This window comes from Catharus ustulatus, chromosome 8 (genome assembly GCF_009819885.2).
Source record: "Catharus ustulatus isolate bCatUst1 chromosome 8, bCatUst1.pri.v2, whole genome shotgun sequence".
Taxonomy (NCBI): Eukaryota; Metazoa; Chordata; class Aves; order Passeriformes; family Turdidae; genus Catharus; species Catharus ustulatus.
Genome location: NC_046228.1, coordinates 26,894,751 through 26,914,265, shown reverse-complemented (window position 1 = coordinate 26,914,265; position 19,515 = coordinate 26,894,751). Strand labels below are relative to the sequence as shown.

The 19,515-nt window shown below is 41.5% G+C and overlaps 1 protein-coding gene and 1 non-coding gene across 2 annotated transcripts; both read right to left on the bottom strand.

Annotated features, from left to right (window-relative positions):
• Nucleotides 1–2,743: 2,743 nt before the first annotated feature.
• On the bottom strand, nt 2,744–19,443 carry TIMM23B (translocase of inner mitochondrial membrane 23 homolog B). The gene is made up of 7 exons (XM_033066619.2): nt 19,307–19,443; nt 18,806–18,864; nt 15,797–15,890; nt 15,483–15,567; nt 13,272–13,330; nt 11,442–11,552; nt 2,744–3,314 (listed from the first exon to the last, which is right to left on the bottom strand). The coding sequence occupies exons 1-7, from the start codon at nt 19,401–19,403 to the stop codon at nt 3,199–3,201; spliced, it is 621 nt and encodes a 206-aa protein (XP_032922510.1). The 5' UTR covers nt 19,404–19,443; the 3' UTR covers nt 2,744–3,198.
• On the bottom strand, nt 13,838–14,040 carry LOC116999840. The gene has a single exon (XR_004418630.1). It is a non-coding gene; the product is annotated as a small nucleolar RNA SNORA74 (small nucleolar RNA).
• Nucleotides 19,444–19,515: the final 72 nt, after the last annotated feature.

Below are 19,515 nucleotides of genomic sequence, written 5' to 3'. Positions count from 1 at the left end.
GGAGAACTTTCTTTGAACGAGCTGAGCTGAGAGATTGATGCCCTGTACTGAGGAAGTGCTTCCTTCCCTCCCACACTTCCCTGGAGGAAGGGTGGCCACAGGCCCCTGGGCCCCTTCAACTCCTTGTCCTCAGAGCAGCTCTGAGCGAGTGGGGCAGCTGTTCTTCCCACAGGGCAGGGAGGGGAACCTGTGAGGAACACAGAGCCGGTATTAATCATGCTGGGTAAGTGCCCAAAGGGGTTGGGGTACTCTCTGGTGTCCCTGCCCTGGCTGGCATTGAACAGCACAGACCCAATACTCACAGAGTGCACAAAGCTCCACTTACAACATACCAGTTTCCTATCTAGAATTTATTAAGCACAGGGGTAACCTTCTGTTAAAGCATACAAAAGGATTTCCCCCTCTTTTTGAAGTCCCAGATTAGATCACAGGAAACAGACTATGAACACTGGATTGTTTTTCTGCCCTAACATACATTTTGCCCCCTGTTTTCAGAAGCTGCTTCTGCTTCAGGGTGCCCAGAGATTTCCACCCTAAATAGTATTTTTTCAACAAATTCCTCCAACTATAAGAAAAGTCACCTGCTGACGAAATGGTGTAAGTGAATTTGCTTTTCTGTTCCAAAGACTAAGCAGACCCAGCTTCACAAGACTCAAAACCCTTCCATTACACCTGCTGGCTCAGCTCCCTCACTTGGTGCCAGAGCATGGAAAGCTGCCTTGGATCTATCAGCATAGATACCACAACTAGCACCAAAACCCCACTCTTCCAGAAGACAGTCAAGGTCTCCCCCATGCTCACATTTATGTCATGCTGCATGGGAGGGCTCTAACTTGAGCCAAATCTTGTTTTCAACTTGATTTTACATCCTTTTATTCCTACTGAACTTGGATATATTTTTGGTCACAATTTAAAGCAGCAACTTCGTACTGATTGCCAGTAAACCACGAATGCAGTATGTCATGACACAGAATATTGTAAACACGTTCTCTGTATTCTCCCTCACTGCTGCCTCTGTGCTGGTTGTGTTTCATAACTCAAGCTACAGATTATTCCATATACAAAGATTATGAACCAAAACTTTTAACAGCTGTAACACAGCTATTTCACAAAAATGCTCCCAGCTCTGCCCTTGATGTGAGCAGTTCCAGGAAATCTGAGCACACTGCAGACCAGATAACAGGCTAAGTTGTTCAAGAGTCAGCCTAGCCTTAAGGTTGTGCTAACTATGAACCTGAAAAGGCTTGTTTCTCTATTATCTCCAGTGCACCTGAAGAAGAAAATACATTTGTTAAGCTTCATGGTTTACCTACCTGAATCAGGGCAGACAGTTCCTGGGTCACATTTTAGTCCTGAAAATGTCTTTAGAAAACCTAAGATACATTGCAGAGTTCCTGACATTTAAAAAGCCACCCCTGCCCTCCATCAACCCTCAAAGCAGTTCTCAATTCTTTATCTGGCGTGGTCAAGAAGGCAGGGACACAAGTCCAACCAGTGGTGACCAGGAAACATGCAGGGAAGGAACTCACTGATGCCAGCGGGGAGAGAAAAAGCTCAGAAGAAAGTGCAGGTGTTTTCCTGATGTCCCAAGTGAAAGTGCTGTGCAGATGAAGCCCTTCTCACCCCTCTGCAGCCTGCATGTGGGGGACAGTTTCTTTGGTGGCACAGCCCTCAAAAAATGCATGCTAGGAAGGTCCAGCTCTCACACCACAACAGCAACATGCAGAGCACTATGGAATTGTGGAACATAAGGCTTAACAAAAAACACTTCGACATAGGGGGTGAGAAGAGGCCTGCTTCCTTTATGCTACTTTAAGTGTTGGCATAAAGCATCTAATCTGACCTGGTAGACAAGCAAAGCTAATTGAGTTCACCTGTGAGGGCTCATTAGCTGGAGGACTTGCTCTATAAAAAGCTGGTCTCAGTGGTCATTTGCTGTCAATGAGGCTTCTTAGCAAAGTGGTGTTTTCTCTTGGGGGAAGGTAAGAGCAACCACTTTCATCTTACTGCTTTTTGTGTATTTTGGTGTATGCAATATAATTGTTAAGAGCAGTTTCAGTAGCAAAAACTCAAAGGTAAACTTGGTTGGCATGAAGCTGTCTGCTGACCAGCAAGTTCCCTGTTTTTCCCTTGCTTTGCCTTCCCTGTCTTCAGATCTCCTTAATAATTTACCTGTTTAATTATTTAAATGTGGAAGGAAGGAATTGTTATACATTAACTACTGAACTAATTCCCAACTTACTGTTTAATTTATCTGCAAGATGCTTAGTATGTGGTTTAATTTTCTCACTGGAGAATGCACAGGTTCATTATGGTCTTTGTTCTGCTCATAATCTATGAATGGTACTTCAGGCAGAAAGTTTCTTGCTAATTAAAAGTCCTGTAACAGATAATGAGTGTAGTCTTTACACTGTTTGGTTTCTAATTGTTGGCTAAATGATTTCTGAGATACTGGAGCACCCAAATGTTTTGATAATCCACTGGCAGCTGTTCTGCAACAGCAACTGTATTTCATCCATAAACAACCAGGTCCTTATTTGTCAGAGCAAATAAGGGATTGAAGTCAAGCCTGCTATGCCTTACCATAACCACCCATCAGGAGATGATCAGCCTGCTTGTCCACTTCCCCTCACCCATCAACTCCCCCAGGATTTCATCACATTGTCCTTTAAAATGAATCTATAAATAGATCATGGGGTACAGCCCACTTCTGTAGCAGGAAGAGCAAAGGATAGAAATGGTATTGAGTAAGTACCACCCTTTTTATTCTGATGATGTCCCTTTTGCTAGCTTGCCTTGTGCTGTCAGAATAGCAAGCCCTGCCTGTGCCATGGCTGCTGGGACTGCAGGGAATACTCCATGGACACAGACCTTACAGGCACCCAACAAACCTGGCAGCGAGCAGGGGCAGCTATGGGGGCCCAGCATGCCCAGCAGCTCTGGCCAGGGCTGCCTGAGGAGCATGGCAGGGAGGCTTTGTCTCAGTAGCCACTCTGTTCACTTGCAGGTCCAACAAATATTGTTGCCTCTCCAGCAACTGGCTGGTGGGAAGGGCCAGTCCAGCTACACGGGTGTCAAGAGGTTCCTCCCAGCACAGCTTCCATGTTTCACACTAATTGTAAATAAAATAGCAAGGGGCACCAGATAGATCTCACAAGTGATTTGATAGGTGACTAAGCAAGCACGTCCTCTCCCTGCTCACAGGGACTGCCGGGCTAGGGAGCCCTTCATGTGCTCCCAGTTGTTGTACAGGGCGTAGAGGCCAGTCAGCGTCAGACCTGCGATCCCACCTCGTGCTATCCCGCGCACTCCACCTGCAAGAAACAAAACACATTGCAGCTCATTAGTGCTACTCTCAGGAAACGGTCAGTGAACAGCAACTTCCAAGAAGTTTAAATCCAGAGGCATTTTAATGAACAGTAGTTTCTTTAGTAACTCTCCAGAAAGAGTCCCTATACTTTTTCTACCTTCCTCTACCTGCTGCCAGGCTCATGGTCACTCATCCCTGATCCTGACACCAGTTCTGCTGGAATGGCTTCCTCTCAAACTGTGTTAGCATTATTGCTTCAGGGAACCACTATGGAGCACTGGAAGCCGAGATGGCTTTTCCCAAGTCCTACTTAATCTATTCTATCTGTCCCTATTACATTTGTTTTTACAGTTAGATATGCTCTCCTTCCATTATACAGTCTCCTCCAATTTTCAATTACGATAATTAGCTCTGGGCAGGAGGGAAATAAGTTAAAACAGCAGCTCATATGGACATGACATTGGGCTCCAGAGATTCATTAGGCCATTGTGCAAAGTCTATCACTGCTTTTGTGTCTTTGGCATTTTAGAACTTTTTGATTAAAAAAATAGGAAGTAGATTAAAGGTATTAACTGGCAGGTATTTATTATGGTGTACATTGAACAGCTTTCTTTATTCTTTTATTAGTAATCAGAATTATCACCTTGCAATGGTAAAAATTGAGTCACACGGGTGATAAAAGTCTTAAGGTGCTGGTGAGCACCTTAGTGTAAGGCAGAAATAGAGGGCAAGTTTGCCTACTGCCTGCAGGTAGTGCACCCAGCTGGAGCTGGGAGTCAGGTGCCATCTTACTTCAACTCCATCCACGTGAGCTCTGGGCTGTACAGAGGCACAAGCACAGATTTCTGTTGCTTTTATTAAACAGTAAAATACTTCTGTGCCTTGGCAGAGCTCCCAGAATGCACTATAAGTGCACAGAACACCTGGGAATATGACCCTCAATGCTAGGAAACCTTTGGGGAATTTGATTCTGCAATGTTTATCATTGCAGCTGAACCAAGCTAGATAATGGGTCCAGTGTATAGAACAAGGCCAGTTTCTGCTGACAGCAAGATAAAAACCCTGCCTGCTTTATTGGAGAAACTGGCAGTGCAGTTCAGGTTCCTCAAACTTGAAAACAAAATGTATCTCGGTAATCAGAGAGATTGTTTTTTTTTTTTTTCTTTCCATTATGGGCCATGAAGTTGTCTCATAGAATTGCCTTTAAACTTTCAGTGAGGCAAGAAGCTGTTGGCATCAGCTAGACTGACACTGATCAGCAAGACTGTGCTACCTGTGCTGCAAGGTTAAGTGGGTCTCACTGGAGTTGTTAAACCTCCCTGTACTGCCCAGGCATGCAATGAAACCAAGAAGCTGCAGAAGCGGGACTTGGTATTAGAAGCCATGTCTAGCTATAGTTTCTAGAAATTTCACTGCCAGACCAGCTGTGACAATTTGAGAGCTTTTTAGGGTATAAGGCAGAGTTCTGTTGGGAATTCAACAGTTCTAAGAAAAGTCCTACTGAATACAATCTATGTGCCTAAATCAGCATTTAGGAAAGCAAATGTAGATGTCTGTGTTTGTTAATTGATCCTGAACTTGTTGCACAAAAAACTTTTCATATGAAGGGCTTGCAGCTGGGTACACAAAACTAACCATGTGCAAGCAGTGTCTGGCAAAAAGCCACAGGTGAAATTTAAAGGACACTTTGTGCAAAACAGGTATTTGAGATAATCTGTAAAAATACTGACTCCTCATTCCTACTGGGGTAAATGAATACAACATTAAAGCCCAATTTTCTGCTGTTCATATCAGGATTCAAGAGATTACAGCAGTAACCCCCAAAGGGGGCTCACGACCATCAGGTGTACAAGGAAATGTGTAACATCCCCGCAGAATGTGATGCACTGACTATTCCTGTAGTAGGCTCTTTCCTCACCCCCCAGATTCAATTCCTCTACTTTCCCCTTAAAATCCTATTCTTCTTATGCAAGAACAGGTAGTTGAAGGATGATGAAGCCTGGCTCAATATTCTGTGAAGTCAAGGTTGTACAAGAAAGGCGTCATCTTTAATTTGGATTGCTGAGCTGTTTTCTAGCATCCATGTATGAGGACTTTAGATGTGCTGCTCCTACTACAAAAAATACTGGTGTTCTCATGTGCTGAGTGAGCCAGGTAAGGATGGCAGCTCTGAACCCACTGGCAAAGTCAACCAGAGGGCCTAAAGCCATCTGTAGGCCTGCAGACAACTTGGGGACATTGCTGGAGATGCTTCATGAACAGGGTACTAAACTTGTGCAGATGGTATAAGTGTGTGTTTCTTTACCAGTATTTCTATACTATGCTTCTGCTATAAAATGTTGGGTTTTTTTCCTTGGTAGCAGTTGCTCCTGGCTTCTGAACTACCCACAAAAATTACAAAAATAAAAGGGAAAGAAAACTTTCCCTAACTGGTCAGATTTGTGTTTTTGTGTTTGAGTAAATATGCCCAGGTCTGTGGCAGACTTCAAAGAGTAATGCACTTTAGAATGCAGCCCTGTTGCTGGGCAGAAAATCTTAGGGCCTCTTAGAAAATTAACTTGTTAACAAAAATAAAAAAGAAATTCTCCACTCCCATCCCAGCTGTGTTTGCATGATAGAACATGTTCCCACCCCTCCTCTGCAATCATTCTCTGCAAGCCTTTGATACCAAGTCTGCCCTGACAAGCCCTGCAGAAATGTGGCTGTGAGCCCCTAATCTTGCATGTCCCAGTTAGATAAAGGTTCCAGCTGACAGACACTTCTAGAAGCAGGTATTTTGAGATCAAGCACCTTGCACAAGAGTTGAGAATTGCTGTGGGTTTCCAAAGATAGATCTGATGCTTTTTAAATGGGAAATTAGTTCTCTGGCTTCAGCTTCTGCACCCTTTCATCACCAATATTGTCCCTCCTCTATCCATTTCAATAGGTTCCAGCCTACACTGTGCCATGGTGCAGCTCAGCATTCCAGTGCACTGTGCCATGGCACACAGCACACCAACAGCACAGCTCTGCACTTCAGCATGGCAGGAGCTCCTAACACTGAGCTGCACTTGTCCAGTATGAGGACTAAATCTTCCCATTAGGAAGTTACTGTCTCTATTTTCAGAATGTTACTCCCAATGTCCTGGGATAGTTCCTGGAATGCTTAAAGCAAGAACCATCCAACAGCAAACATTACAAACACATTCACCAAAACCTCAGACCCACATACTTATGCCAAACAAAAGAAGAATAATCTTTAAATTGTGATCAGTTTTCTGTCTTCCAATCTCTCTCTGATACTCTGAGTGAAAACAGCTTCTCTTCCTTCCAGGCCTTCAGGAACAAAAATACTTTTAAATTATTTAAAGGGCTCAGCTCAAGTGTACAAGGCAATCTCAGTTTTGCTCCTAAAGGGCTGAACTCAAGCGTATGAGGCAATCTCAGTTTTGCTCCAAACTCAAGCTCAGTAACCAGAGCATCTCAACCATCAAGCTCTCATTTGTTTGAACATGGTATCATTAGAAAATATCAAGAGTTTCCTCCTGCTCCTCCATGGGGCTCATTTAATGCAATCTTGTAAGTAGTGGACAAAGTCTGTTCATACAGAAATTACTGAGAAAACTGATAAAAGTTCTATTTGGAAGATACATTACAAAACATATTCCATTTTCATATTGCTGCAGTTAAGGCAGTATTCTGCTTAGACTACAGAAACAACAAAGCTTAAAAGAGGAAACATTTCCTGTAGTTAAAAAACAGTGGGAATATACAATTTAATTTACTGATTTAGAAGTACTAGAGCTGTTGAAGTTACTTTGCAACATGATTAAAATTTGCAGTCTTCTCATTGAGTGAAAGCAGCAGCACCTGACAGGAGACTACTTCAGCTACTGTAAATGGCACCTGTAAACCCTGCAAATCCCTGCAGCTCTGAGTTCACTGCCCCTGACTAGCAGAGCTGGGCAGGACTGAAGGCAGCACTGCTCTCAGGGGCCACACATATTCCTAGACATCAGTCCTCAGGAAATTAGGAAAGCCTCAACAAGCTGTTACCTGTAATGCTGCTTGTACATTGTCCTTACCTCTTTCTTATTTCAGATTTTTAAAAAAATCCTTTAAACACCATTTGATTGATAATCCTAGGGACTTGTTATGTGAAAAGGGGTTCTTAAATTTCTGAAATGCCTGACAGCCCTAAACTTAAGTGATGACAAGCAAGTTCTTTACTTTTTTCAAAATGCTGTAGAAAAATAAGATATTCCAGGCCTGTACCTGCAGCAGTCCCCCAAAAGCTCTTCCTGCCCCCTCCCTAGCCAAGAGAAACAAGAAAACAGCCCTGTCTAGCCCAAAGAAAAACATGGGTTGGGCTCAGAGAATAGGCTTTTTACAGCTCAAGAAGTTGTCAGCTAACACAACTGCCCTGAATTACCCACTGGATGTCACAAAACTGATCTTTAGCTCCAGCCAGATTTTACTGCTGGCAATAAAACATTTAGCCCTTCCTAATTCATAACGTATTGCCTTTTCACGGTTGTGTTCTGAGGTCTTAAAATGACAACTGCTACCTTCAGCTATTGCTAGCATAGAATTTCCTTGTTTTTAGACACACACCATTTTCTATACCAAATTATGTAACATCTATTGCTCCAACAGCATGAGATGCTGTAGCTAGGACTGGATTCCTACTGCAAAAAAAGTAAACAGAGGAATTTGGTTTGTCCAAAGAATTAGTTTACTTTTGTTGCTGTTACCCCTCACCTCGAGAGAGGAAAAAAATTATCTAAGAAAAAGAACATCTAGAACCTGTGTAACCCTCAGATAAGAGGTAAAGGTTGGTTAACTTTTTTGCTTGCTGAAGTCCAGCAGGAATGCCAGTGAGAAATTAATTGCTGTCACACTGGGTCAGGCCAAAGTCCCTCCTAGCTCTGTATCTTTTTTTGAGTGACCAATCCTGCATGCTTGAGGGGTGTAGGAGACTCAGCCAGCTGTACCTTGTGACAACTGGAACCATGCATTTTCATGGTGGGAGGGTATAACAGCAACATGGTGCACAGTGAAATAATTTTTGTTTGGTGGGTTTTTGGTTACTTTCATGACTAACACAATTATAAGAAAACCAAATAAAGATGGGCAGTTTAGAAAAGAGGTTGAAAACACGCAAGGAGGCTAAACATTTGTTTTAGATATGTTTGTCCTTTGTAACATTTATTAGAAAACACATGGCATAACAGATACTAATTGCTGCCTTTGCTGAAAACCGAAGAATAAAGAATGGCATTTTATTAAATGGGAAAGCCATCCTTGTAGACTTAGGATGGTATCAGACCTCCTTTTAGCAAAACCTGAATTGACTGTAACTGATAACTGTTGCTGTAACATTGCTATTGCATATGCCACTGGCAGAGGAACCCAAAGGGTTTTCTTCTAACTGAATGTTCTGGGTAGAAGTTCAGTGGTGAACTCAAAAGTTGCTCCCATGAAGTTGTAAGACCGGCATAAAAAATTAATATGCACTCTTATTGCTGCATTTGGGCTAAAATCTAGTCAGTAACTGTGGTGTCAAGTTTAAATAGATGTGAAAGCTGGACATCATTTTGGTCAGATGAATCAAGCAGAAGTTGTTTCCAAACTCCTCACATCAGTTTTCCACTCCCACTCAATAGGTGTCTTTTCCCTAAGGCATGCAGCACTGCTGAGATGGAGCCCAGCTATCACCTCCTCTTAACTGGGATTGAACTGCTTCAGCCACTTCAGTGGGAAGCTTCAATGAGTGATGGCACTGCCACTGAATGCAGGCAGGGGGCTGAACTGCCACTGTCCTCACTTGCAGAGTTTTCAATCCTCTCTTCTCCCACATAAGCTGTGTCAAGTAGCTTTACACAACTGCCCACAATCAATGAATTTAGAACGTGCACGTTCTGTTTGACTGCTGCCATTTTGGTAATGATTAACACTTCTACAAGGACAAATTGTGAAAACTGGGACCAGTTTGGGGCAACGAATCTCAGTCATCATAAAGTCTTCCCACTATTTTTTTCCCCTGACCACTCACCAGATGCTTAATCATTGGTTTCAGAAATTCAATCTAAGTTTTGCAGTGTCCACAGGAGTGTTTTTCAGTGCAGCAGAACTGCTGATGTGATTCCATAAGTGGTTAAGTGTGAGATTATAATAAAAGTCCTGCCATAAATTATCCCATTTCTTTTTAAGTATGTTCCTGATCTCTTTACAAAGCAGGAATGATGGAAGTGGGAAATTGGAGTGTTTGAACAGCACTGCCTGCAACTTGTATCCACCCCTTGTGGACTACAGAGCAGCCTTGATTTGCAATGGCATGTTTGTCTGAGCTTCAAGCTGACACTAAAATATACAGATTTATAACTCAGTGTCCTTGACAGCTTTTATATTTTCCTTCTCTTAATGCCAACATATCATGGTGTTCTATGCAATACAGGTAATTATTACAGTCTTGATATGTCAGATGTGTGCTGATCTTTTGCATGGTTTAAATATTCAGGGTTTTAAAGTAAATATATACACTGATGCAGTCTAAAGGCAGAACTTAACAGTTTCACCATACAGAATAAGAAAGGGTGTTCAGGCATAAGGTGACAGGAGAGCCAGCAGTTTCTCTGCACTATGGCTCATATGCTCAACACACTTGAAATACAGTAACATAATGAATAGAGATTTATTGACTTAATTTGCATTTATCAGGGCTGCCATTAGCTCTGTAGATCTTGTGTTACACAACAAATGTCCCGCTGTGCTCTGGAAATAAAAACCTTAGTAGTGTCAGATGACTGTGCATGTGACTGGAGTAGATATCTGTGGTTGCACTGTGACAAAAAAAGATTACTCATAATGCTCTATACTTCTGAAAGGTAAGGGGGATGCTTCTGCTGGAGTATTAGATGACAGCTCTTCAATAAACTCCTACAGAAAATATTAGGCTTCTATACGCTACCCTTTCCAGATGTTCTTGGTAATCTGTTGTATCACTCATGAAATCCCAAGGAAGAAGTGGATTACAGGAGAGCTATGTGCCCTTGCAAAGTTAGGTCTCATATTTATGAAGGTTGCTCCAGCTAATTATTTTTGGCTTCAAGTAGTCTAAGCCATGGAAAATAGAGTTACTCAAATTGTTTTGCCCCATATATAAAGTAGGCCTTCAGGAACACTGTTAAGACACTGAGGCTCAGTTAGATATGAAAAAGTACATAGGTTAATTCTTGCATTATCTCCTCCATAAAATGCAGGTGTGTCATGCAGCCAAACATTTACTGAGTTACTTAAAACATAAAACTTTTTTCCATGTGCTAATGTCAATCTGTGGTTCCCAGCAATCCCCTAAAAAAGATGATACCTCCCATTGTTAAGTTTGGAATATGTGCTGACAGCCATTTTGCTGATGAAGCTCAGACACTCTCCGACAAACAATTCAGTTTGCATCAGCAAACTCACCTTAAATCTATGCTGCTCTCAAATAACCTTGGTTGTTGGTTTTGACTACTAGGCAGAGAAGCATCCTACTACAAGACAACAGTTTCATGAACACCTAAGTAATAACTTCACAAATGCATCAATTTCTCTGTGAGTAGGGTTTTTGCAGCTCCAGGTACCACTATCACATGATTTACTATCACATGGATCACTTGCAGTAAGTTTAATCTTCATGCAATCAAGCTCTGTTTTCCTTCCCTGTCCCCATTCACTTTGGAAGGTAGTTCTCATTTGCCTGCATCCACTCATGGAGTTGAGAAACAACTAATTTTATTCCTGCTATTGCTAAAAACATGGCTAGGAATGAGGTGGGTATGTATTTTATACCACCTTACCATGTATTTGAGGAAATAAGTGACTGTCTCTTCAATATATATGTACAACAGTCATAACAGCTTTCATTACTGTCAGTCCTGTGCAGTTGCAAAGAATCAAATTTAATTCAGCTGGACTTTTTTTTTAGTGCAAATTTTCCCTAGGTAGCCTTAGTTGGGTGAAAAACACTGGGGTTAGGGGACATTGAGCTAATAGCCATTTTGACACTGTCAATTTTCAGAGCAGGTCAGTATTTAGTAAAAGCAATGAGAATCCTAATAACTAGGATAAGCACAAGAGAAGGAAAAGGAGAAACATTTTGCTACTGTACCAGTGCTTTTGTATAGCATTCCTGTCAAGGTTCCAGCAGCTATGGTGTTCAGGTCATCTTCTGCACCTCGTGTTTTTTCAATGATGACTCCAAATGCACTGTAAAGTAGAGCTGGGTAAAAGAAAAAAAATTTAGAAAGCCTTCAGTGGTCTGAGGCCCAAATCTTAGAATCCAGGCTTGGTGTACCTATTTGGACTACACTTCTGAAGAAAAGATTTTCTCCTTATTTGAAGGGAATCTTCTGCAAAACCTCATCTTTGGTGTTTCTTCTCCAAATCTCTTTCTGTAAAGCTATTTCTTTTTTGGTTATAAAGTAGCAGTCTTCATGACAAAATGTGCTATAAAGCACTGACTGAAGTTTAAGCCCTTTTTGCTAGTTCAAATTTGTTTGAAAATTCAGGGTTTAAAAGGAGTTTCTCTGATAGCTAGGACAAGATAGAGGTCTACCAGAATCCCAAATATAAAGTTCTGCTTAACTCTGTGATATTGGAGGCCATATTTTGTAAGAAAAATAACTTGTTACTGGAATGCACAAACATTTTCTTGAGTAATCTTTCTTCAAACACAGCTGAAAAAACCTGTTAATGTGTCACTTAAACTGAAACCTTGAACTGCAGTGTGCCTGCATCTCAGTTCTCAGACATGTTTTTGTTAGACTTGAAACAAAAAAAAAAGAAAAAACCAAACAAAAAATGGCCCAATAAAACTCAGCAGGCAACACGCATTTCTTATAGAACAAGTGCCTTTCTTGCTGTAGCTCAGGATCCCACCTCTAACCATGCCCTCTGTACTATGCCTCGAAAGCTACTGCCTAAATTAAATGGCAGCTAATCTGCTCCTCAGAAATAAGACTGAAATGAAGTGTCATAGATGCAACTTAGCCTATGCTTTGATGCATTTCTCAAAAGAATCTAGACTGGGCTATAACATGATTTAAATATTGCTAACTTCTACTACAACTTTGTAGGACACCAAGTTCCATCATTATTTTTCTTCAAAATAATTTAATCAATTTTGGATTTTTCCTTCTAAAGTTACTGCATTAGTTTTAATTTTTTAAGATTGTGGGGAGAGGTAAAAAAATTTGTAATTTCTAGGCCATTAGTTATTTCACTGACTTTTATGAAGTAATCTTGTTTTTCTGAGGCAATTGATGTGATTTTATTTCACAGCCCCCCCCCCCACCCAAACCTCAGTTCACAGAAGTTTTTTCTCATACACTGGGTTATTGGTCATTTTCTTTTCTCTTTTTTTCTAACCCACATCAGTTATGAGCAACATTTAGGTTTAGAGTCAGTGATATCATGTGTGATTTTTCTAGCTAATGTAGCATAATTGAAAGGATAAATCTTTGTACTATCACATTTCTTCTTCACATAAACATTTTGTTGACTATAACACAAAGCAAACATTGGGCAGTTGGTCACATGACCAGAGTTTCAACGTAGGGTATTGAAGTTATTTCAGAAATATTAAATTATAGTTTTTTCCTTTAGTTGTAATTTAACTGGAATGTATTAACAAGTACACATTACCTGTAATTTCTAGTTATTTCTGATATAGCTAGAGTTTGTTTATAATACAGTAAAAAAATTGGGTTTAATTAAAGGCTTTTTGCTCGTTATGCTGCAAATCCTATTTTAGCCTTTAATTTCCTTTTTCATGTCTGAGATACTCTCAAGCTCCCAAAGAAAAAAAAACTGCACATTTTCCTGATGGATTTAATAATGATAATTTAGAGAACACTCTTATTCAGATAATACACAAATACACTTTGCCAACAATTACATCTTTAAATTGCTTTCCCTATGAAGCAATGATTTTACTTACCCAGTGATCCCAGAGTGTTAGCCCATAATGCTCCTTGCCTTGTCACCATATTCAGAATTCTATAAAGGAGTTACAGACGTATGAAAACCTTTAGCACTCTGTGTTTACATCAAGACAGTGTTTATGACAGTAAGGCTTGTGTGTTTACACTATATATGTGGTTAATTAAACGGCCATGATGAACTAAATGCTTTTGAAAGCAAATATTCAGTCCTGTAAAGTCTTAAGAAAATCTTTCTCTCTTTTCAAGGCCAACTTGACCCTCCCCAAAACTCAAATCTCTTCCCTCCAAATGTCTAACCCAGGTTGTCCTTCCTTATGTGATGACTACACACAGCTCCTGGAATAACTGATACACTTATGCAGACTTAGCTGAGTAAAATATCTCCAAGAAAGCCTCAGTGCTCCTCTACAAGGACCATGCGTCAGGGAATGTGGGGATACCTGGCAATAAAGCAAGTCTGGACTGCAGCAAGCCAGGAGGGAAAGAGACAGTCCCTTACAATCCCATCCATCCACTCAACACCCAGCAACAGGCCAAGAGGTGTGGCTGTGTGTATGGTCTGTGTGTAGGCTTCCAGACTAGCACTAAAGAGGAGAAGAGAACCTTTAGTGCGCTCTCAGGGAAGCACAATGTCACTTCCTGCTGGCACCAGTTGCTTCCAGAATGGTGACAACTGCAGCCAGAAGAAATGACTGATCTTTATCTCCCAGCAGTGTAACACTATCACAGGCATAGGATGGCTCTGGACAGCTGACTACCACTGGAACTTAGTTCAGCATTTAATGTCTAACATTTCCATTGCTTTATGTTCCTTCTATTGTTTTTCCTTTTTTTTATAATTTTCATTAGGACACAGATCATTACTGAATATGGTTAGGCAATGAACTAAACAATAATGGAACATTTCATTTTGAAACAAGAGGGAAAAAAATCTACGAGGCTAGGGTATTGATAACCTCTAATTACAACCCCCACCTTTTAGCTTCATATTCATCCTGAATTGATATAAGAATCAGTAAATCTAACAGCCATGGCATACTGTGAGGTATTTGATGACAAGTGAATAACAGCAAAATTAACATTCATTAAGAAAGAAATCTGTGTACATTAAGGATAAATTTGGAGGAAATCTAGTTAAGCAAATCTGTTCTCTGCATGAGGGGAAAAACAGAACTTAATGCACTGTTGGAAGGTGATGACCTTCAGCAGACCTTTGCCTTGCAGAGCCAGGATAAAAGCAGCATGTGCACTGAGTGCCACCTCCTGGGCTTGACCTATCAAAGTTTGTGCTTAACATTAAGGCTTTGTCCAATTCTGCTCATTCCAAACCCTAAAATACAATTCCTTTCATCTAGAGCATTATGAAAGAGTCAGAATTATAGTGGTGAATATTTTGATAAAGAAGAGGATGAATCCACTAACAGTTTAAAAAGGAGCAGAGCCAATATAAACTGTACCAGGAAATACTAAATTCCCCTTCTAAAATGCCCTTGTTCCAAAGTATTCTGGGAGTAAAAATTTCCCATGTTTTCCCCCACTTATTCTGTTCCTCTGGTTTCAAATGTCTCTTCCACATAGGTTTTCCTATGTCTAAGCTACCATTATTTTAAGAAGAGGCATCCTGTTGAAACAAATGTTCCTCTCTTTGTTGTGTTCCTCCAAACAATCAGGTAAGGCAAAAACATGGTAATATCATGGGTCCTCATGGATGTCACAACCCAGAACAGCTCTCCCTGCAATGCCTGCTCAGCAGCACGCTCCAATGTCATCCCTAATGCAAATCCAGGCAGGCCCAGCTCTGCATTTGAATCTTTTCCGGGTTGTGAAAAGCTTGGGAAAGAAGGGAGAGTAGTGCTCAGATAAATTACAGCAAAAAATAGCTCAAAGCAAAGCCTGCTGCTTCTGGGAATATTTCTACATATAAAAACACTGCTTTTACTTTGAAGTAGATTTTTAGTAAACATCAAAGTAGTAATTATTTCTCAAATATTTAAGGTAAGGCGTAGGACACGCCAATTGTGACTAAATAAAAAGCAAAAAGGTTGAACTGAACATCATTGTAACTAAAAACTTAAGACAAATACCAACTCCCATTTGTCCCCACTAAAGAAAAAAACACCAAAACATTTATTGCTGCAGTATATTCAGATCTAACCTTGTATAAACTGGAAGAAACAACTGTCATTAAGAAGTAATGGAACACTTACTGTACGTTTCTAGGTTTTGACCACGCCATATTTTGTGTCTCCTTCAAGCCAAGTCTCAAACCATTCAGTGCACCAAATGCCGCCCCTAGTTGGAATAATACCAGCTATTACTTTTTAAGAAGCAAAAGAATAAACAATACTAAAAGCAAATACTGAGAATAGAATCCAGTGTATAAACTAAAATAAAATATCTCTTTACTTAAGACTAGAACAGACAATGTCTTGCAGAACAAGACATTTACAATCTCATCAATCACTGTAGCACATAGGTGTTACCTGGACAGCTGGGAAAAGTAAAATCCACAACCATCTACCTGTCATGCAACATCCTCCAATGGTAAAAAAGGCCAGCTCAAATCTGCCTCGAGTTTTGTTGGCTCCTGTGGGCAAGATAAACTCGTCTGTATCCTGGGGGAAAAATAAACAAATGCTTTTGTATTTTCCAAGTCCAGTTCAAAATGTAAGCCATATTAATTTTTTTCTTTAATCAATGCAATAAACTAAAGATAGATGAGTATTTCTGGAAAATTCTTGCCTACAGTAGCAGAGAGACAGAATACACTAGGTACATATTGCATTAAGAATGAAAAAGGACTGTAAAAAGTTCAATTGACAGAGCATTTTTTTCTTCCTCTAGCTATGCTAACTCTTCATCAATTACATCAGTCAGCCAAGGAACTCATGTTGTGGGAGTTGTTGTTTGTTTTTGGTTTTAATGACTATTTGCTTTATAATTAATTACATCTTGCAGCAGGCAATACAAACCTTCCAAAACATTCCTGTTGTCTGATTACATAGCACCGTTTCCTCTCTGAGAAACCCAGTCTGATACAATAATGCATTAAGTTTCCCCATTACTCTGATACTAAATAAAAATTGCCTTTTTATGAAAAGAGGTATTTCTTTGCACTGAAATAAGTGACCTATTTTAAGGATGTGAAAAATGCAAGGAATACACTCAAAACTAGCTATGATGAGGCATGAAATATGTGAGGTTGAATAATTTTTTGCTTGTCCTTCATTCTCCCACAGGGACACGCTTGCGTTCTTGCAAATCAGTGGTCTAAAAAGCTAGAGGAAAGGCTTAGAGAAACTGGCATATGTGCAGAGATAAGGTGTGCCAAGGCACTTCTTCAGGAGACATTGAAGATGCCTGTTGTTGACAAGGTGCTAAAGCAGCAGATCTCTTTTAAGCTTCTTCTGTGCTTTCCAGTCACAGTATTATCCACCCCTACTTACCTGACACATGACTCCAACAGCTGCAGGCTCAAGGAAATGCATTCTAAAGGGTTTTACTAGCCCACACTTGACACTGAATGTGAATGGCAATACAAAAAAAAATAGCCCCTGAAACTGTGAAGTGTTATCAATGAAATTAACTTATGGTTTCTATCTTCCTTAGGCACTTGGAGAAATTCAGTGTTTACATGAGTTAGTAGTTTCCAACAGTTTTCACTACTATCCCAAGATGAAGCAATCCTTGCCTACATAACATCTAAATTTCTAGAGACAATCTCAAATGCCCATCCTCTAGGCTTCTGCCAAAGGCTGACATGCAAACTTGTAACACCTGGTACCTGCTGCAGGCAACAGCAGCACTGCAGAAAACATCTCGTTCTGCGCCTGCATTCACAGACCAACCAAAAATGTGGGGCTTAAAGCAACAAGTACCAGTGGACATTTGTAACTAGGGGAATGTAAGATTCTCAACAGTAAGGCTGACTTTCCTGCTGCATTGTGAAAACAAGTAGAGGAGGGTCTCCTTGTGTTTAAAGATCACCTCTCCACATGCATCTTCACGAAACCCCCAAATTTAAGGGCTAATAATTTAAGTTCTTATATTCCAAACTATTAGCTGTATCTTTTTCCTTCAGTATTTAGAATCCTAGGAACCTGTGGAGACTGTTTAGTGCAACCCCCATTGTTAAAAGAAGGGGCAGTTAGTGCTGGGCAGAGCCATTCCCACATATTGTGATTCTCTAAGGAAGGAGACCTCCCAGCTTGTACGGGCAACTTCTTCACGTAAAAAAAAGGAATTCCCTTTTATTTCAATGCACTTTGCTATTAATTCAAAACACTATTACTAAACTTGTAACACAGTGAAGTGTTACAACACAGATTGCAGCCTCTAGTGTTACATCAGTAAGTATTTTTAGAACTGTATCATGACACTAATGCCAACACCTTCGCATTTAAAGCAAACTTCTTTTTTGTCTCTGAAATCTATTAGTACACACACTTTGTTCCAAAATCCTGCTATACTGTTTTTAACACCACCATGTTCTCAGACAAACTGTACTAACTAAACAAAACTACATCAGATGTTTTTGGAGAAAGTCTAAATAATCTCAGCTTCTTTCTGACCACTCAACAACAGCAGTCACAGTAGTGAACCCACTTCCACCAGATTTTCTCAATTTCCATCCTTCTAGGAATGTTACATTGTAATCTGGACTACAACAGCTTCTAGGCCCTAGAACTGCATGCAGAGCTTCCACTTACAAAAGAAACAGTGACCCAGCCTACCAGGAAACAAGGCACAGAGGTTAGGAGGTACAATGCAACTGTTGGCCTTTAAGCACTAATTCTAAGAAACTTCATGCTCTCAGACAATATGAACCATATAGGTAGAAAAATGCTAACCAAATAAAATCACTGATATGCATCCTAATTGGATTAACTTAAACATTTTCAGCGACAGTTAACATTTATGAAAAAGAAAAACATTACTTATGATGGCCTTGTTTTATATTAATTGATGTTAAGATGTGCAAGTGTGACAGTGACATTATTCTACAGAATAAATGGGAAGTTGTACTTCATGGTGGTCTCCCTTCAGCTGGGTAATGATATCAGGACAGTGATGTGAAATGGTAAAGCCTGTTATCAGGTCTGGAGCTTGGCTGAACACCTCAGTAAACTGATCGGACTCGTCACAGTTCAGAAAACTCATTCATGAAAAAAGGGGAGAGATTCTGGCTGCTCCTACTGATTTAAGGGGCTTGGAGGAGGTGTGACCAGTACCAGAACTTGTGTGAGGTAGTGCTGGGCTGTCTGCCTCAAAGCAGGGAGGGAGACCTCTTTCCAACAGCTGTGAAACAACAGCCCTACTTATCCTCTGCATTATTAGTGCTCACTTTTTTCTACATGTCCCAGCACTTCAAGATTTATTAGGGACAATACTGAATCAAATCGTCTCTTTCCTCTGTTCTTCAGTTCAAGACATCGGTGTACAGAGCTCAGCACTGCAGAAGGTTTGAGGTGTTCACGTAAGATCGTGCAAACACTGAAATGAACACAATAAATACAAGCCAGCTTCTCACCTGTACTAGGTACTTGGGGTCCAAGTTTAAATACGGTGACAAAGGGCTCATCCCAGTTACTAAAAGGAAAAAATACAGAACACTTTAACATCATCGTTCCGTAGTAACAATTCACATTATGTAAGGTAAAAAGGGGCACATCTCGCGCGTGGCAGCAAGGAAAATTCTTCCGTGAAGTTGCCCAACTCCTTAAAAGGCGGCACCGGCGGCAGCTCGCCCTCTCCAGGAAGCGACCGGCAGCTGGGGTGAGGGGAACGCGATGTCCCTGTGACCAGCGCCCGTCGCGACACGCGGCCCCGCCGAGGCCTGGCACCTCGGCGCCCACCCCCAGCAGGGGCTGGCGGCCGGGATCGGCCTCCCGCGGCCGGGCGGCGGCGGAGCCCTCGGGGCCGCGTGACCCGGCACCAACACCGGTCTCGGTCCCGGCCTCCCGGCCCTGCAGCGGCCGGTGCGCGGACATTGCCCCCCTGGGCCGGCCCCGCCGGCCGCCCCAGTACTCACGCGGCACTCCGGCCAGATCGGCGTGCGAGTACCCGAGCCCGCCGGCGCCGAAGAGGCCGCCGAGCCCGGTGCCCTTGGAGTTCCCGCCGCCCTCCATGGCGGCCCCGCGCCCGCCGCCCTCGCCACCACCAACGGCTGCCGCAAAGCGCCGCCGTAAAGCGCCGCAAAGTGCCGCTCGGCCCCGCTGCTTTGCGGGTCGCCATGGCGAC

What these genes read in the sequence shown, in the direction of transcription:
- TIMM23B (XM_033066619.2), bottom strand. Translation starts at nt 19,403, where the DNA reads ATGGAGGGCGGCGGGAACTCCAAGGGCACCGGGCTCGGCGGCCTCTTC. An exon ending in ACCCCAAGTACCTAGTACAG is followed by an intron (nt 15,891 to 18,805) that starts GTGAGAAGCTGG and finishes TTTTTCCCCCAG; the next exon opens with GATACAGACGAGTTTATCTT. An exon ending in TCAAAACCTAGAAACGTACA is followed by an intron (nt 13,331 to 15,482) that starts GTAAGTGTTCCA and finishes ACTCCTTTATAG; the next exon opens with AATTCTGAATATGGTGACAA.